This window comes from Etheostoma spectabile, chromosome 10, assembly GCF_008692095.1.
Source record: "Etheostoma spectabile isolate EspeVRDwgs_2016 chromosome 10, UIUC_Espe_1.0, whole genome shotgun sequence".
Taxonomy (NCBI): domain Eukaryota; kingdom Metazoa; phylum Chordata; class Actinopteri; order Perciformes; family Percidae; genus Etheostoma; species Etheostoma spectabile.
In genome coordinates this window covers 3,529,150-3,546,011 of record NC_045742.1, presented here as the reverse complement: position 1 = coordinate 3,546,011, position 16,862 = coordinate 3,529,150, and the positions used below count along the sequence as shown (strand labels likewise).

The window sequence follows — 16,862 nt, the reverse complement described above, 5'->3', positions numbered from 1 at the left end:
GCCGATAGAGACTAACTAATTTTATTTTTCTATTTGTATCATTGTCCCTTTTAAGTAACTTAAACTATATTTTAGTGGATATCCTTTTTTCCATTAAAGGCTTTTGTCAAATTCTTCTTAAAATAAAGACAAACAAAAACACTAGTTGTAGTTTCAATTTATTTCAAGTGATGCTAAAATGAAAATCCATGTTTTAAAAAAACTTTTCAACACTCCATTGACACATCCCAAACACACACAATAAATATAGTCACGCAAACTCCGGCAAGACAGAGTAAATGCCTTTGTTGAGTTGGTGAACAACTCGGCAACCAGTACCCAAAGGACCCAAAAGAAAACCCAGTCCACAGCCGCCTGAAGGCCTCTGAAAGGCCTCGATATGCAGAGTATCCCGGCTCCAGTGGGTCGTTCATGTGCAGTTTATTAACTCCTTCACACCTTTTGCATTTGAAGGAAATACACCCAATGGACAGAAGAAAAAATGCATTTTAAAATGTGATCCTGTGTTTCAACAAAGAATGACAAAAGGTGAGAAAGCATCATACAAATGTGCCTGATGTAATTGCATACTCTTTAAAATGATTTTTCTTTTTTTTTTTAAACATTGCATCACGTGTCAGGAAAGTCATTTACAGACAGTACAGCCCCTAATAAAAAATAAAAGTTAAGGAATGCATTGTAAAATGTGTAGTAAGTACAGCAGACCTGCAATAAACGATTATTATATCATCGGTTAGTCTGTGGATTATTTTCTCGATGAATGGGTTAGTTGTTTGGTCTCTAAAATGTCAGAAAATGGTGAAACATGTGGATCAGTGTTTCTCAAAAGCCCGAGACGAGTCCTCAAATGTCTTGTTTTGTCCACAACTCAAAGATATTCAGTTTATTGTCCCAGAGGAGAGAAGACGAAACTAGAATATATTCACATCTAACAAGCTGGAATCAAATGTTCTTATTTATTTATTTATTTTCATTAAAAAAAAATGACTCAAATCAATTAACTTTTAAAATCGTTGGCGATTCATTTAATAGGATGGATCTTTGCAGCTTCGGGGGACAGAGACCGAATGCAGAAACAACGAGGGCGTCTCAGGATGTGTGCATACAGACGCTGGACTCAGTGGAGGAAGGCGAGTGGAGGAAGGCGAGTGGAGGAAGGCAAGTGGAAGACATCTCATCTCTGCCGGAAGGACTAGGACAACTTCAGGGTACGTCTACATCGTTACGTCTTGGTTTTTAAGCAAAGTTTGGAGCCAAAAGCGATCTCTGGTAGAAGAATTAATCCCGGTTTAACCCTTGTATGGTATTCAAGTCAAATTGATCCATTTCACATTTTTACAAGAAGAAAAATGGTACAAATTTTCTACCTGAAATCAGCGGCTTTACCTTATTTCCTGTGATAAACATGTATTCCTGACTCAATTCAGAACATTATTCTGGATATGACACTCATGTTGTTTCCATAGTGGATTTTTAATATGAATTATAACCTTATGACAAAAAAAAGAGTCCCACTTCCATGTTTAATAGTGTGCTAGTAGAGACTGATGCATTACCTAAACATATATGTTATCTCAGCTGTTGGAAATTGAGATAAAGACAATATTTGTTAATAGATTATGAAGTAAGATTTTATTTCAGAATTGTTTTTAAAACCCCAAATAAGTCACGGGTCAGTTTGACCCGAGGGATATGAGAGGGTCCCAAAGGTGAAGACAATACAAGGGTTAAACTAACAAACCCAAACCGCACAGCTCATCAACATATATAACCCATATAGGACCTGTACAAATGGGGTACGCTACCTTCACCCTTGTGTTGTGTTCCCGTCAAAATTAAAAAATCAACAATTTTGTTGACGCTTTTTATTGACGTTTTTAACTTGTCTTACATTTGTGTCTCTTTTTTTCAACACTTTTGATACTTTTTTTTTTCAATGTTTGTACCTTTTTTGACGTTTTCAACACTACGTAACACTAACTTATTAACTCTAGATTTACAGTTATTTTTGGACTTTATGGTCAATAAACCTCATTTATAGGAAAAAAACCCCATCAAAGTGTTGAAATTTTGACCCAGAAAACACACAAAGTTGCAGGTCATCGGGAAGACAACACAAGGGTTAAATTTGGAGTCTCTGAAACGCCAGAGCAGGGGGGAATCGAGGCGTTAACGTAGCAACAAGATATTAATTTTCAACCCAAAACGTAGCAATGTAAATGTCGCCTTAGTTTCCACACCACAGAATGTAACTCAGGACATTTGGGTGTAAAGGCAGGTGTCTGTGGAGAGGTAGACAAAGAAAACAAGCACCTCAGTCCTCCAATCCTTTGCTCATTTAACCACTTGTTTAAAAAATAAAAAAGGCTTTCTGTTTTTTGTTTCTCCCAAACATTTTGCCGTCACCTGCAATGTTGTTTTGGTGTCATTTGTGTCCCGAGGACCCTGAGAACACTTCTGTCAAGAGTGTGATTTTAGTTGGAACCGTGCTACCGTCTTTGCCGTTGTTCCTCTAAACTTGAAATATCAGTCGAGTTTCTGTTCCACGTTTACGCCACAAACCCCTCACGAGCCTTTCAAATCACTGATAGTCGACACGCTGAAACCTGGACGGGAGCCTCGGCAGCCGAAAGGTGGAAGAACGGGTGAAGGACCTTTCCACTTGCAGTGTTTTCTGAACGGTGCTCTTTCTTTTTTTTTTTTACCCTGGCTGTATATATTGTTCCTGGGTGTTTTCACTTAGCTTCCCTCCATTTAGACTCAGGAAGAGGTTGGACTAAACCGAGGAAGTTAATGAATTAGACACTTAAAATACCTGATAGGATACTACAGTGAGGGCTGCACACTTCAGGCCTCAAACAGCGGTCAGTCAGAGCTTCAATGTCCGTTATTGACCTTGAAGGACACAGTTGGACAAGTTTGTACAAGTTTTGGACTTCATCAGTGGATGCAGTTTGCTCAAAAAAATTAGGTTACTTGGAACTTTGTCAATCAATCTAATAATCACAATTAGGGCTGGGAACACTTGATATATGAACAACTATCTGAGGAGAATCTGTTGTGTGTTTTTGCGACACATTCTCACTACAAACTCATCACACGTCCCCCCATGGTGTCAAATTTGTAGTGCCCTCGGTCTCCCTTTAGTATCATTTCAATTCAATTGAAATCAAAATTCAACTTGCAGAGGGGTTTTACTCATGACCTTTCCTCTGAGGTCACCATCAGGCCAAAATTTGAACTTTTACACATTAAAGTGCCCATATTCTGCTCATTTTCAGGTTTCATAACTGTATTTTGAGGTTGTACCAGAACAGGTTTACATGGTTTCATTTTTTTTAAAACACCATATTTGTTCCATCCAATAGTTTTGTTTTGCTGTTGTACTTTGCAGAATCTATGATAATCCTAATATGTGTTTCGGCCCTCCAGGATTTCACGGCCTTTTTTGAGATTGTTGTGGCCCGAAATGCCTGAGTTTGCAGGAAGTTGCAACGTTTTTTGTATAGATATTTAAAAATAAAAAGGAAACTTGTTTTGGGGAAGGATAAAACTACTCTAGGCTGAGTTTTTTTCTACTAACCTTACCCAAAAAGGCTCAGGATGCTGTAAATGTGGCTGGTGGATTAAAGACAAGAAATAATAATTTATTGATTTGATCAAATTTGAACATGTATGTCAGTGGCTTGTTGATCTTTACATTGTTAGTTCATTTCCTATCCTGGCCTTATTGGACTTTAACTTATTACAATAACGAGCGTCGCTGTCCTCAATTTAGGTCATCCTGTACGTCTCATCTCCGGTTTTTCGTGTGTGTGTGTGTGTGTGTGGTGTGTGTGTGTGTGTTGTGTGTGTGTGTGTGTGTGTGTGTGTGTGTGTGTGCAGAGAGCCAATAGGATTGAAACAGCAGCAGCTCTCAGCGACTTTAGAGTAAAAATGGTTACAACAGAAATGTTTTGCACGGTCTTTCGCTGTACGTTTTGTTGGTAAATGTGAGATGTTCGAGATGTTCGAGTCTGGTCTTCATATCAGAAACAAGGAAATCAACTTGGCAACGTAGATGTGACGTCAACCCATTCAAACTCCCCGCTTGGTCATTGGCTCTCAGAGTCACATACTGACACAGAGTCTGGCTGTGGGACTGCTGGGATTGGTTGAAGTCGCGGGGAAACTCTGGTCATTGGTCAAAATTGTGGAAAAGTTGCAGTGATTGGTCAAAATTGCGAGTCGCGGGGCGGCCTCTAGCTCACCCAGTAAGAGCGTGCCCCCCATGTAAGTTGAGCCCTCTGTAGGGTTCGAATCCGACCTGCGGCCCTTTGCTGCGTGTCTCCCCCTCTCTTTCTCTTCCCCTTTTCTGTCTATCCACTGTCACCATCACATAAAAGGGAAAAGCCCCAAAATTCCCTGTGATTGATTGCATTTGTGTGAATTGTTGCAATTGTGACATCACAAAATCCTGGAGGGACCGTTAAGGAATCCTTTCTGCTCATTAACATATTTAACACGCTGATTCTTAATCCAAATACTACAATGACAGTAATTTAATATTGGTATTGAATTGTTTTGCAGTTTAACTTTTTTTGTTTTTTTTGTCCCAGCCCTTATTGAGAAAATCTGCCTCAGTGGTTGAAGGAAAAGCACGTTTCAACACTTTCAATAGTGCCACTGAGGAAGCTAATAACAACACGTGATTATACAAAAATCAAGTGTGCAGCCCCGCTACAACTGGGACTAAAGGAGGAGAAGAAGCAGAAGAAGTTGGAGACGGTGCAAAGTGATACTGAACACATCTGTTGTGCACCAAATAGAAAACCAAACCTCGACCCAAAGCTCTGCAGTCATTGTACAAGTTGAAGTGTCTGAAGAAAAACTGAGGTTCTGTGCAAAAAAAGAAAAACCACAGCCTCCCTCATACAGTTCAGTCAGTCTGTCCTCACAGGATCCACAGGTTTGTTTTCAGAAACCTTCGAAGAAAGGAACTTGTGTACAGCAGATAGATAATAATCTCAAATCTAACTTAGATTATCCGCCATTGTAGAAAGCCCCACTTTGAATGCACCGTTTCTGATTATTCAGGGTACTTTAAAGTGCCCATATTATGCTCATTTTCAGGTTCATGATTGTGTTTAGAAGTTTTATCAGAACAGGTTTATTTTCAAAAACACCATATTTATGTTGTATTGCACATTGCTGCAGCTCCTCTTTTCACCCAGTGTGTTGAGCTCTCTGTTTTAGCTACAGAGTGAGACATCTCACTTCTGTTCCAGTCAGAAGCAGAGTATGAGGGCCTTGACAGTACCTAGGTAAGGACTACTAGCCAGTCAGAAGCAGAGTATGAGGGTCCTGACAGTACCTAGGTAAGGACTACTAGCCAGTCAGAAGCAGAGTATGAGGGCCCTGACAGTACCTAGGCAAGGACTACTAGCCAGTCAGGAGCAGAGTATGAGGTCCTAACAGTACCTAGGTAAGGACTACTAGCCAGTCAGAAGCAGAGTATGAGGGCCCTGACAGTACCTAGGTAAGGACTACTAGCCAGTCAGAAGCAGAGTATGAGGGCCCTGACAGTACCTAGGTAAGGACTACTAGCCAGTCAGGAGCAGAGTATGAGGGCCCTGACAGTACCTAGGTAAGGACTACTAGCCAGTCAGAAGCAGAGTATGAGGGCCCTGACAGTACCTAGGTAAGGACTACTAGCCAGTCAGGAGCAGAGTATGAGGGCCCTGACAGTACCTAGGTAAGGACTACTAGCCAGTCAGGAGCAAAGTTGGGATTTTTTTGTGTCAATAAACCTCATTTATAGGAAATTATAATTAATGTTTGAGTTGTAAAAGCAGAAATTAGGAATTATTGAGACTAAAATTAAAGGAATGGATGTTGATGGATAATCACAGACTGGAATATGTCAACTTTTACTCAACACTATTTCAAAAACACTTCAATTTGTTTTTCAAATGCTATAAAGTTGAATAAGATGTCAGACCCAGTTTGATTGGGGAGATGTAGGGCTTCTACAACGGCTGATAAGTTAGGGTGCGTTCACATCAAGTATGTTCTGAACAGTTTATCTGCAGCAAATCCAACTTAAGTCGAGATAATAGGCTCGTTCGAGATGATCTGCCGGGGGGGGGGGGGGGCGGTGTCGAAAATCTGCAATCAGGTTGTACAGTTTCCAGCTGTTTCCAGCAGTCTTCAGTCTGAACAGGAAGTCACAGAAAAACACATCCTGGAAGGTCAGATTCCAATTTAATAAAATGTCATCAGACCCATATTATGCGCTTGAAGACCGTGTCCAGTTGTTGTTATTATGACAGAGTAGCGGTTAAAATGCGCTCCAGGTGATCTGTTGCTGAAGTTAATATGGGACCGACTGCAGATGATCAGTAATCTGACTGCTAGGCTAAACGTCACAACATGTATTCTGCAGAATACATGAATAAGTCTTTAAATCAGACAAAGATCAAATGAAATCTCTCTTCTTCCTCTGAGGTCTAAGGGAGCTTTCACACTTCTTCTTAAATGTACCTTTTTTGGGTTATTAGTATAAAACTGATCCCCATGTGTTTCATATCAAAAATGAAACATGGTTTTCTTCTTCCACGTTTTTTTCTAGAGATAATTTGGCGCAATAGCTGAAACACTGATCTTAATTCTTTTTTTTAAATATATATACATGTATATGAAATTTTGTAATATCGCGTTTTACTTTCTGGATGTGGCGGTGCGTCTTCTGTCCTCAGAAGGGTTAAAAGATAACAAAAACTTGATGTCAAACGTCATCATCATGTTGAGTCAATTCTGAACCAATCAGCTGTTGGATCAGCTGAGAGCCAGCTGTTTCCCATCATGCCCTGGGTCTTGCTGTCAGTGGAGAACAACTGTGGCGTCGGGGTTTAAAACCCGCGGCCGCCTTGATTTCACGAGGTCATCGTTGCCCATGTGTGCGTAACGTCAGAGCAAGTCAGGATCTAGTGGGTCTCAAATCTACCCAGCATGCATTGGGCGGCGACCGCCGGTGACCTGGCTCATCTCGAACGAGCCTAATTTGTCCAGTTGAGAACAGTGACATTTGAACTCGGGGGGTTGCAATCATGTTCACCTTCTTCGACACGTGTTAGAGGTGAAAGAAAGCTTCAGGAAATGGAATCAGAAATGCTCGGACCCGTTTAATAAATTAGCCCCGTAAATTCCAGTCGTGTAACCAGGCTCCCGGTTAGCTTTTAAATGATTAGCGTAAATCTGAAAAACAAAAAAAAAAGAAATACAAAAATACGACAAAGTCAATTTTCTGATCCATTAGGGCAACAAAAGGCAAAACGTGTGATCGCACCCTAAACCTGTTCTTCTCATCTGAGAGTAACTCTCACATCGGCCAATTGAAACGCATGCATCAGATTGCAGAAACCAGCCTGGGATCCTGTGGACTCCCGTAGTCCTAGCACTCGGCGTCCGTGCTGCCGTTGACCGGGCCGGCACAGAGGGTGGCGTGTGCGTCCCCGACGGGTCCGCTGTGCTCCACGCCGTTGGACTGGACTCGCGACTCGGTTGCATCTCCATCCTCGTCCCCCCCACTGTGGAGCAAACAAGGTCAGAGACCCCGTTAGACAGAGTGTAAGCTGATGTTGAGACTGATCCACCTACAGCTATTTTTGCTGTGATCTATTTTTGCACTCGTATGGTATTTGGGTCAAATTGACCCATTTCAAATTTTGACAAGAAGAAAAAAAAAAATTTTTTATACCTGAAAATCAATGGTCTTACTTTATTTTCTGTGATAAACATGTATTCCCAATTCAGAAAATTATGTTTTTCCACTTATATTTTTTCCATGGTGGATTTTTAACATGAGAAGAAACGACAAAAAACACATCACACGTCGATTTTTAATCGTGTTCTAGTAGAGACTAATTGCATTCCTTAAACATATACAGTATGTCATCTCAATTGTTAAGAGATCAGAATTGTGTTAAAAAACCCAAATAAGTCACGGGTCAATTTGACCCGAGGGATTTGAGAGGGTCCCGAAAGTGAAGACAACACAAGGGTTAATACCCTTAAATTTTGTTTCATGTGCCATGTCTTTCTGTCTATTTTCTTTTATTAAATTTTTTGTTTGTTTGCAGTATTCGTGTAAGTGCTGTTTAAACAAGTGATGTGTTATGATGCATAATTAACGCACAAGTAAATAGTGTATTACATCTTTGTAATACACGGTATGGTGTCATGCACTCAAATAGGAAATGTGTTTAATGTAAAATTACTGCAGGTGTTAAAGTTAAAGATTTGGTCTATTGTCTTTTTATTGTTTTTTTTAAATCGGAACTAAAGTGTGGTTGTGGTTTCCGCTACGACGGACTTTGTTGATGGACCTAGCGAAGTCTAGCATCAGCGCATGTTACGACTCGCCCACGAGCAAAAGCAGCACCTCTGATTCATAGTTTAATCATTTAATAACCATAAAAGATAGAAACTCACCGAAAGTTGCAGCTAAAAGCTAACGAGTTAGCGGTTACGAAGGTCTCTTCCGGGTCTTTCTAGCCTCTACAGGTGATTTCTTATCCAGCCTGGAACTTGTGCCCTTTTTCGGGGTCGTTGAGCATTAAATCCAAACTGTTACATCCAATATTTATCCACTTTATGTCCATAAATCATCACGTTTTTGCTCAATTCTGCCGCTAGCTCCCGCGTGAGTTATGTTTATTATGTTTATAGAACTGTTTTAGACAAACAAATACTTGTGTAGCATTGCTGTGGGTGTAATATCAATAAATATGACATTATTATGTTGATTATTGACATAAGTAAATGCCATGAGGGCAAAAGTGTCTGGAGTTTCTTTGAAAAAAATGCATGTATTTTGTCAACTGTATAAGTTATGATGATTATTTCTTCACAGTGTGACTCCCAGGACATATGAGAAGTGTTTTAGAGGTATTATCTGTCTGTGATATCAATACATATCTGTGAGATTCATGTTCAGTTTTATTTATTTATTTATTTGTCTTTAAGGCCCTACAACCATTTTTAACATGCAAGTGACCTCACTGCAACCCAAATATTCTAATAATCCAGTTTGTCCTAAAAAAAATGATGTTGATATCTTGAATGTAGACAACAGGGTTGATGAAGCTTTTTTATAAAATAAATCCAGACGGACAATGGACTGTGAAAATGGCCTCAGGGCCCAGAGGGTTAAGTTGAAGTCGCCTGGCCAAGGCGAACAGTAAAGCACTTTCTAGGATTTACAGAACTCTTTTCAGGACAAGCAGACAACGAGGTCTTACATGTGAAGCTTTATTTATATTTGTGCATTTTCTTTACCTCTGTAATGTTTATTTTATTTGACGTGCTTACCATGTTCATTCATATAGTTCGTGGATGCATTAGCCCAAAGAAAGAAGCAACCTGTGTCTGTGTTGTCGTGAAGAGAGCTACAATTAGTATTGTCCCGATCGTGCTCTTTTGGGCTCTACATTTGCACGATAGCTTGGTTTGATCCCCACTGCCCTGTCTCGCTTCCATGTTGTGTTTTGCCTGGTGAATAAATCAAACGCTCCACCTGTTGATGCAGCCGTTGCTGACCGGCGACTCGGCTGTTTCCTTCTCCGACAGAGAGCTGCAGGACCTCCTCTCCTGCCAGGAGCCCACCCGGGACACTTTGCCCGAGTCGGAGCTCTTCCTCCGGGCCACGACGGGCCCCGGTCTCTCCGGGCTAACCCTGGGACCAGCACCCGAGTCCATCGGGACGCTCAGCCCCGCCGGGCCATCGGGATCCTTGCCCGAGTCGCTGCTGGTGCGCCTCCCGTTCAGGCTGTCCAGGGAGGACACGTGACTCATCTGGCCCTCTCGCTCATCTACAGAGGAAAAAAAGAAAAAGCCATAACGAGTCCTTTCTTCCTTTTTTGAAATGAGTTTTCTATGGCAGAGAAATCATGCAACAGCAGATTCAAATCTCCAGAAAGTTCAAGACCTTCATTTGTCCCCGAGTGGGAAATTCATTTTGCTGCAGTAGCAAAGAAATTGACATACAGTACATGACCAAGACGACAACATCAATTACAAATACAGACCAAATGGGGAAATGGGGAAGTCCCTGGTTATCCTGTCATCCTGCAAACTGACTGCTGAAAACATCTCACTATAAACTGTTAATTCCTGACGTGTTCAGATCACATTTGCTGATAAAATAGCTTCACCCATCCCCATTGTAAAAGGAAAGGAAATAGTTTAACTGACCAGAGTCACTGTTTGTGTGAATGTGAATACTTTAGAGATTTGAAATCAAGCAGTCGTGTTTCATTCTGCCCGACGAGGTCAATCAATCGTGGAAAAGCAGATAAATCCACGGCAGCATTAATCTGACCAGGTTTCACAGTGGCTGTGATCTCACTTCTCTTATTTTGATAGCTCCTCGCTCCTCCAATGAACCGGAAGTTCATTGGAGGAGCCCCCCCCCCCCTCCTTTAAAGCTCTTTTTCCTGTTCAGAGGAGCTAAGATCGAGGATGGACGTGAGATATTTGAGGAGCTATGAGCGAGGACACAGAGAGCAGCCTACCCAGAAACCCTTGCAGCAGAAAGCCGTTGCGAAGTGGGCATTCACACCAAGAAAAGTGATCGGGGGATTCCCGATTCTGCGATTCCGACCTTACGCTTAAAGGAATCTTCATTTCACAGGAGAGAGAAAGAATAGAGAAATAAAAGAGATGAGCGAGACGTAGCGAGTACTTTGTTGTTGCGGGAAAAATTCAACTATTACCAAAGCATTTCTAATAAGGGAAGAAGTTCAACTCTTTCGATACTTCTGGCTTCTGAGCTGGTTGCAGTTGCACCAGACTTCCACTGGAGGCGCTCACGGGCGAGGGCAGAATGAATGGGGGTCTATGGAGCTACACCCCTCAAAATCCACTTTTCTCAGGATATCATTTTTTGTCTTTATATGTAATATGAATGTTGCAGTCGAAAGGGAAGGCAAAGAAAATACACATGGTAAAATACACACGTTTTAAAGACATTATGGCTGCATTTCGGATGCCATTAAGGGGGATCTCTGGTCTTACTCAGTCCTTCACTGACCAATCAGCAGTCGTTAGCAGAATGCTAGCGCTAGCGTTATGGGCAACGACGACTCAACCTGTAAGAAATCTAAAGGACATGAGTACTCGTTCATTCAACCTTCAACCTATAATCCACGTTGAACTTGCAAAAACTACAATCAAATCTGAGATTTCTCAACAACAATCAGGCGGAACAGACCAATTTAGCCATCTAGCTCCATAGACTCCCATTCATTTTGCAGTAGACCCCCGGTGGTACTCTGGTGGAACTGCAACCACATTGGGGTTAGGGGTTGGGTTTCTCCACAACTTGAGTCTGTCTCAACTTTTTGTCGTGGGGCCGCTGCGATTTTAAGTAAGAAGTGAGATCCAGCCAGTGGGGGCTCATTCTGTGGTGCAGTGCTATCTAAAAATTGTTTTTAAATTGTTAAATGTAATTTGTTTCCATGGAGATTGCCACTTATTAAGCCCCTTGAGGGGTTTTCGGCAATTGCCCATCACATCTTTGTTGTGAAACATAATATTGTCTTAATGTTTTTGTTGTGAAAACAAAACAAATCAAATCAAATCAGTACTCCCACTTCTGGACACACACACACCACACACACACACACACACACACACACACACACACACACACCAGCTGAATGGTCTCGCAGCATGACATGGTTTTGTCGAGCCCCTGACGTGTGCAGGGCTGAGACCACATGTTGTGAACATTGACTGGCCCAGCAGGGGGGTAATTAACAGCTGGACCTCGTGTGATCCTGCAGGCCTTCATCTCCTCACCTCTTCACACAGCCTGCTTTTAATTTCACTTTGACCTTCTTTATCAGAGTGGATTCCTCTGTGAAGCTGTGGGTTATTTCTTTGTATGAGGATATTATAAATCATAAGCCCAAAATAGCCCCCCCCCATTATCACGTACCCTTCACCATACATAGAGATTGGCATGGTTTTATTCCAGTTAGACCAATAGCCGGTTTGATTTGCATTGAGAGATGATTTTATGGAAAGTCTCCCATGCCGATCTCTATGTATGGTGAAGGGTATGTGATGGTGTGTGTGTGTGTGTGTGGGGGGGGGCTATATTAATTCCAAAGGCCAAGTGAGCTTTATCAGGATGCGTAGTATCCTGATCCATGAAATAACTGGCCTTTAGTAGTAAAAATCTGCCTGCCTCTATGATATTTTAACATAGGGGGTGTATACTTATGCCCCCTGTATTTTAACATAGGGGGTGTATACTTATGCCCCCTGTATTTTAACATAGGGGGTGTATACTTATGCCCCTGTATTTTAACATAGGGGGGTGTATACTTATGCCCCTATATTTTAACATAGGGGGGTGTATACTTATGCCCCTGTATTTTAACATAGGGGGGTGTATACTTATGCCCCCTGTATTTTAACATAGGGGGTGTATACTTATGCCCCTGTATTTTAACATAGGGGGGTGTATACTTATGCCCCTGTATTTTAACATAGGGGGGTGTATACTTATGCCCCCTGTATTTTAACATAGGGGGTGTTATACTTATGCCCCTGTATTTTAACATAGGGGGTGTATACTTATGCCCCCTGTATTTTAACATAGGGGGGTGTATACTTATGCCCCTGTATTTTAACATGGGGGGTGTATACTTATGCCCCTGTATTTTAACATAGGGGGGTGTATACTTATGCCCCCTGTATTTTAAGGAAGAACATTTATTTAGCTATTTATGATACATTATTCATTCACAAAGAAAATTGGTGTCCTTAAAAGGTTGGATTTTTCCTTTTTTTTTTAAATAATTAAGGCATTAAGATCAATTTCAAAAAAGATGTTTTTTTTATTCCTCTTTTTAGTCAACTTTAGCCTGGGTGTGTAAACGTATGAGCACAACTGTATATACATTTTATTTTAATTTTAATCTGTTTACTGATCCCCAATGGGAAATTACAATTTACACTCTGTGTCCACACTTTGTTAGTTCACACACACACACACACACACACACACACACACACACACACACACACACACACACACACACACACACACCACACACACACACACACACACACACACACACACACAGAGAGTGAGTGGGCTGCCAGCTGAACCAGCGCCCTGAGCAGTTGGCGGGGTACGGTGCCTTGCTCAAGGTTTTATAGGAAGGAGAAAAGAGGTTTTCTATCACAATTCGAGAAAAGAAAAACACTCCCTGCTGATCCTAGAGAACTCGACATGAAAACTACACAATGCAATTTGTGAAGAAGCTGCAGTGTGAATGCTGTCCGTTAAAAAAGCTGACGCTAAACTGGACTGTTGGCTGGAATTTGGAGTGTGACTGACTCAATTTGACACTTTGCACGGAGGAAAAAGAAGTGATTTTTTATATTATAATCCCAGAGAACGATCCACATTAAACGACCCCTCCCCGGGTGTTGTACCTCCGGAGCCGGCTTCCCCCGCCCTGTTGCGTCGGCGTCTCAGGATGACCTCCAGCTCGCTGTCCTTCTTCCCCGGAGGCGACGGCCCCGACTCCTGGGAGCCTCGGCTTGGGCTCCGCTTCACCGTCTCCTGGAGGCAAACACAACGGCTTCATTCGTCTCCAGAGAAATGAAATCAAAAACTTTCTCTGCTTCTCGTGACACACTGAAAACAGTCAAATTAATATATGTCTCTTTGATTTAATTTCCAGGTGTCAGTTCCATTAAAACCAACATCTTTATTACACCTATATTAACACAATGATGACTTAAAACAATCTGCTTTTTATGTGTCTTGCAACTTTTCTGGTGACCCAAACGAAATCTGCCGAATTTTCTTTTTCATTTTTTTTACAGTATAAGCGTTGATCTTTTTTTTTTTTTTTTAAGATCTTTTGGGCATTTTAGGCCTTTATTTTCTTCTCTTAGTGACGCTGTACCATAGCTGCCGCCCGGAGGCTTGGTCCAACCTAAGTCAAATTCCTGGTATGGCAATAAAGCTAGATTCTGATTCTGATTTTTATAGGGCAGCTGAAGACATAAATGAGGAGAGAGGGGGGGGGGGGTAATAACAAGAAGCAAATGGCCGCAGGTCGGAGTCGAACCTGCAGCTGCTGCGTCAAGGAGTAAACCTCTATGTATGGGCGCGCACTCTACCAGGTGAGCTCCCCAGGCGCCCAGGATGTGTGTTTTAAAGTGATGTAGTGTCTCTATGTTGAATGAGTATTTCCCATTCGCAGCAGCAGCAGCTTTGACCCCCCCCACACCCCACACAAAACACACACACACACACCACACACACACACACACACAAACACACACCACACACACACACACACACACACACACACACACCACCCACACACACACACACACACCACACCCCAGAACCACAGCACCACAAAAACCAAGCTGATTAGGAGTCTCTTTACCAGGATGCCTTTCAGTTCCTCCATGGCGCTCTCCTGCGGTTTCTCCTCGCGATTACAGGCGGCTGGAAAAACCAAAAAAAAAAACACACAATCATTTTCCCTTATGTTGTGTGTGTATTTCACACCTTTCTTATTCTATTCCAGCTGTTTTTATATTCTCTTCAACAGATGTTTTCAACTGTTTTTCAACTGCTCTTCTATGGACTTTTCCCCTGATGGTATTTAAGTGCTCATGTTATGCTTTTGGCATTTTCCCTTTCCTTTATTGTGTTATATATCTTTTTTTTGTAGATGTTATAGGTCTAAAAAGTGGGTACTTCAGGACCCTCATACTCTGCTTCTGACTGGCTAGTAGTCCTTACCCAGGTACTGTCAGGACCCTCATACTCTGCTTCTGACTGGCTAGTAGTCCTTACCTAGGTACTGTCAGGACCCTCATACTCTGCTCCTACTGGCTAGTATTTCCTTACCTAGGTGCTGTCAGGACCTCATACTTTTGCTCCTGACTGGCTAGTAGTCCTTACCTAGGTACTGTCAGGACCCTCATCCCTTTTGCTTCTGACTGGCTAGTAGTCCTTACCTGGGTTACTGTCGGGACCCTCATACTCTGCTTGACTGGCAGTAGTCCTTACCTAGGTACTGCCCAGGACCCTAACTCTGCTCCTGATGGCTAGTAGTCCTTACCTAGGTGCTGTCAGGACCTCATACTCTGCTCTGATGGCTAGAGTCCTTACCTAGGTACGTCAGGACCTCATATTTGTTTCTAAACGGCTATAGTCCTTACCTAGGTACTATCAGGACCCTCATACTCTGCTTTGACGGCTATAGTCCTTACCTGGTACTGTCAGGGCCCTCATACTCTGCTTCTGACTGGCTATAGTCCTTACCTAGGTACTGTCAGGCCTCATACTCTGCTTCTGACTGGCTAGTAGCCCTTTACCTAGGTACTGTCAGGACCCTCATACTCTGCTTCTGACTGGCTAGTAGTCCTTACCTAGGTACTGTCAGGACCCTCATACTCTGCTTCTGACTGGCTAGTAGTCCTTACCTAGGTACTGTCAGGGCCCTCATGCTCTGCTTCTGACTGGCTAGTAGTCCTTACCTAGGTACTGTCAGGGCCCTCATACTCTGCTTCTGACTGGCTAGTAGTCCTTACCTAGGTACTGTCAGGACCCTCATACTCTGCTTCTGACTGGCTAGTAGTCCTTACCTAGGTACTGTCAGGACCCTCATACTCTGCTTCTGACTGGCTAGTAGTCCTTACCTAGGTACTGTCAGGGCCCTCATACTCTGCTTCTGACTGGCTAGTAGTCCTTACCTAGGTACTGTCAGGACCCTCATACTCTGCTTCTGACTGGCTAGTAGTCCTTACCTAGGTACTGTCAGGGCCCTCATGCTCTGCTTCTGACTGGCTAGTAGTCCTTACCTAGGTACTGTCAGGGCCCTCATACTCTGCTTCTGACTGGCTAGTAGTCCTTACCTAGGTACTGTCAGGGCCCTCATGCTCTGCTTCTGACTGGCTAGTAGTCCTTACCTAGGTACTGTCAGGGCCCTCATGCTCTGCTTCTGACTGGCTAGTAGTCCTTACCTAGGTACTGCACATGTGCGACTCCCAACAAAGATGGAACAGGAGTGAGATGTCTCGCTCTGTAGCTACAACAGAGAGCTCAACACACAGGGTGAAAAGAGGAGCTGCAGCAAAAATCACCATCTATTTGTTGTATGTGCAGTACAACAAATAGATGGTGTTTTTTAACAAATCAACAAACATAATGTATGAAGGATTTTTTTTAATTAAACCACATAAACATATTTTGGTACAATTATGAACCTGAAAATTAGCATAATATGAGCGTGTTCTTTCAATCTGAGAGCATTTCTTATTGATTTCACTTTCAGATTTTCTAATAATTTCCCTCAAAACCTTTGCTATCACTCTCAACTGAAAGGGTTTGCTGAGTGTGTGTGTGTGTGTGTGTGTGTGTAGGGGGGGGGGGGGAGAATGACCCCCCCCCTCCAGGGAACAACAGTGATTGATGCAAACATCAATATACTCACTTTTACTGCTACTCTCTGTGGCAGCACAAAGGAGACGCATGGGGGGAAGAGAAGAGAGCAATCAGCCAGAGTGGCTTCAGCCTACAGACAGTACGCTGGAGCACGAGGAAGGAGTGAAAAGAGGAGAAGAACTACAAAATGGAGGCATTCCTGGCACACACACACACATATATTTTCCTGTAAACGTGTGTGTGTGTGTGTGCAGGAGTACTGTCTCACCTGCTTTGACATGTCTAGAAGAGAAGATATATTATTTTTTTTTATTATTATTACCAGACTACAGACACAGGAATATTCGCCCCTTCTGTCAGGCAGCTGTGAACTTTGACCCTTGACCTCTTT

General features: G+C 42.4%; 1 protein-coding gene across 1 annotated transcript in view; it reads right to left on the bottom strand.

Moving 5' to 3' along the window:
- Nucleotides 1-5,757: 5,757 nt before the first annotated feature.
- The window catches only part of shtn3 (shootin 3), a 34,298-nt gene continuing 23,193 nt past the window's right edge, over nucleotides 5,758-16,862 (bottom strand). Inside the window, 4 exon segments of the mRNA XM_032528635.1 lie at nucleotides 5,758-7,568; nucleotides 9,557-9,851; nucleotides 13,492-13,621; nucleotides 14,463-14,524. Coding sequence (XP_032384526.1) covers nucleotides 7,433-7,568; nucleotides 9,557-9,851; nucleotides 13,492-13,621; nucleotides 14,463-14,524 — 623 coding nt within the window. The 3' untranslated portion in view covers nucleotides 5,758-7,432.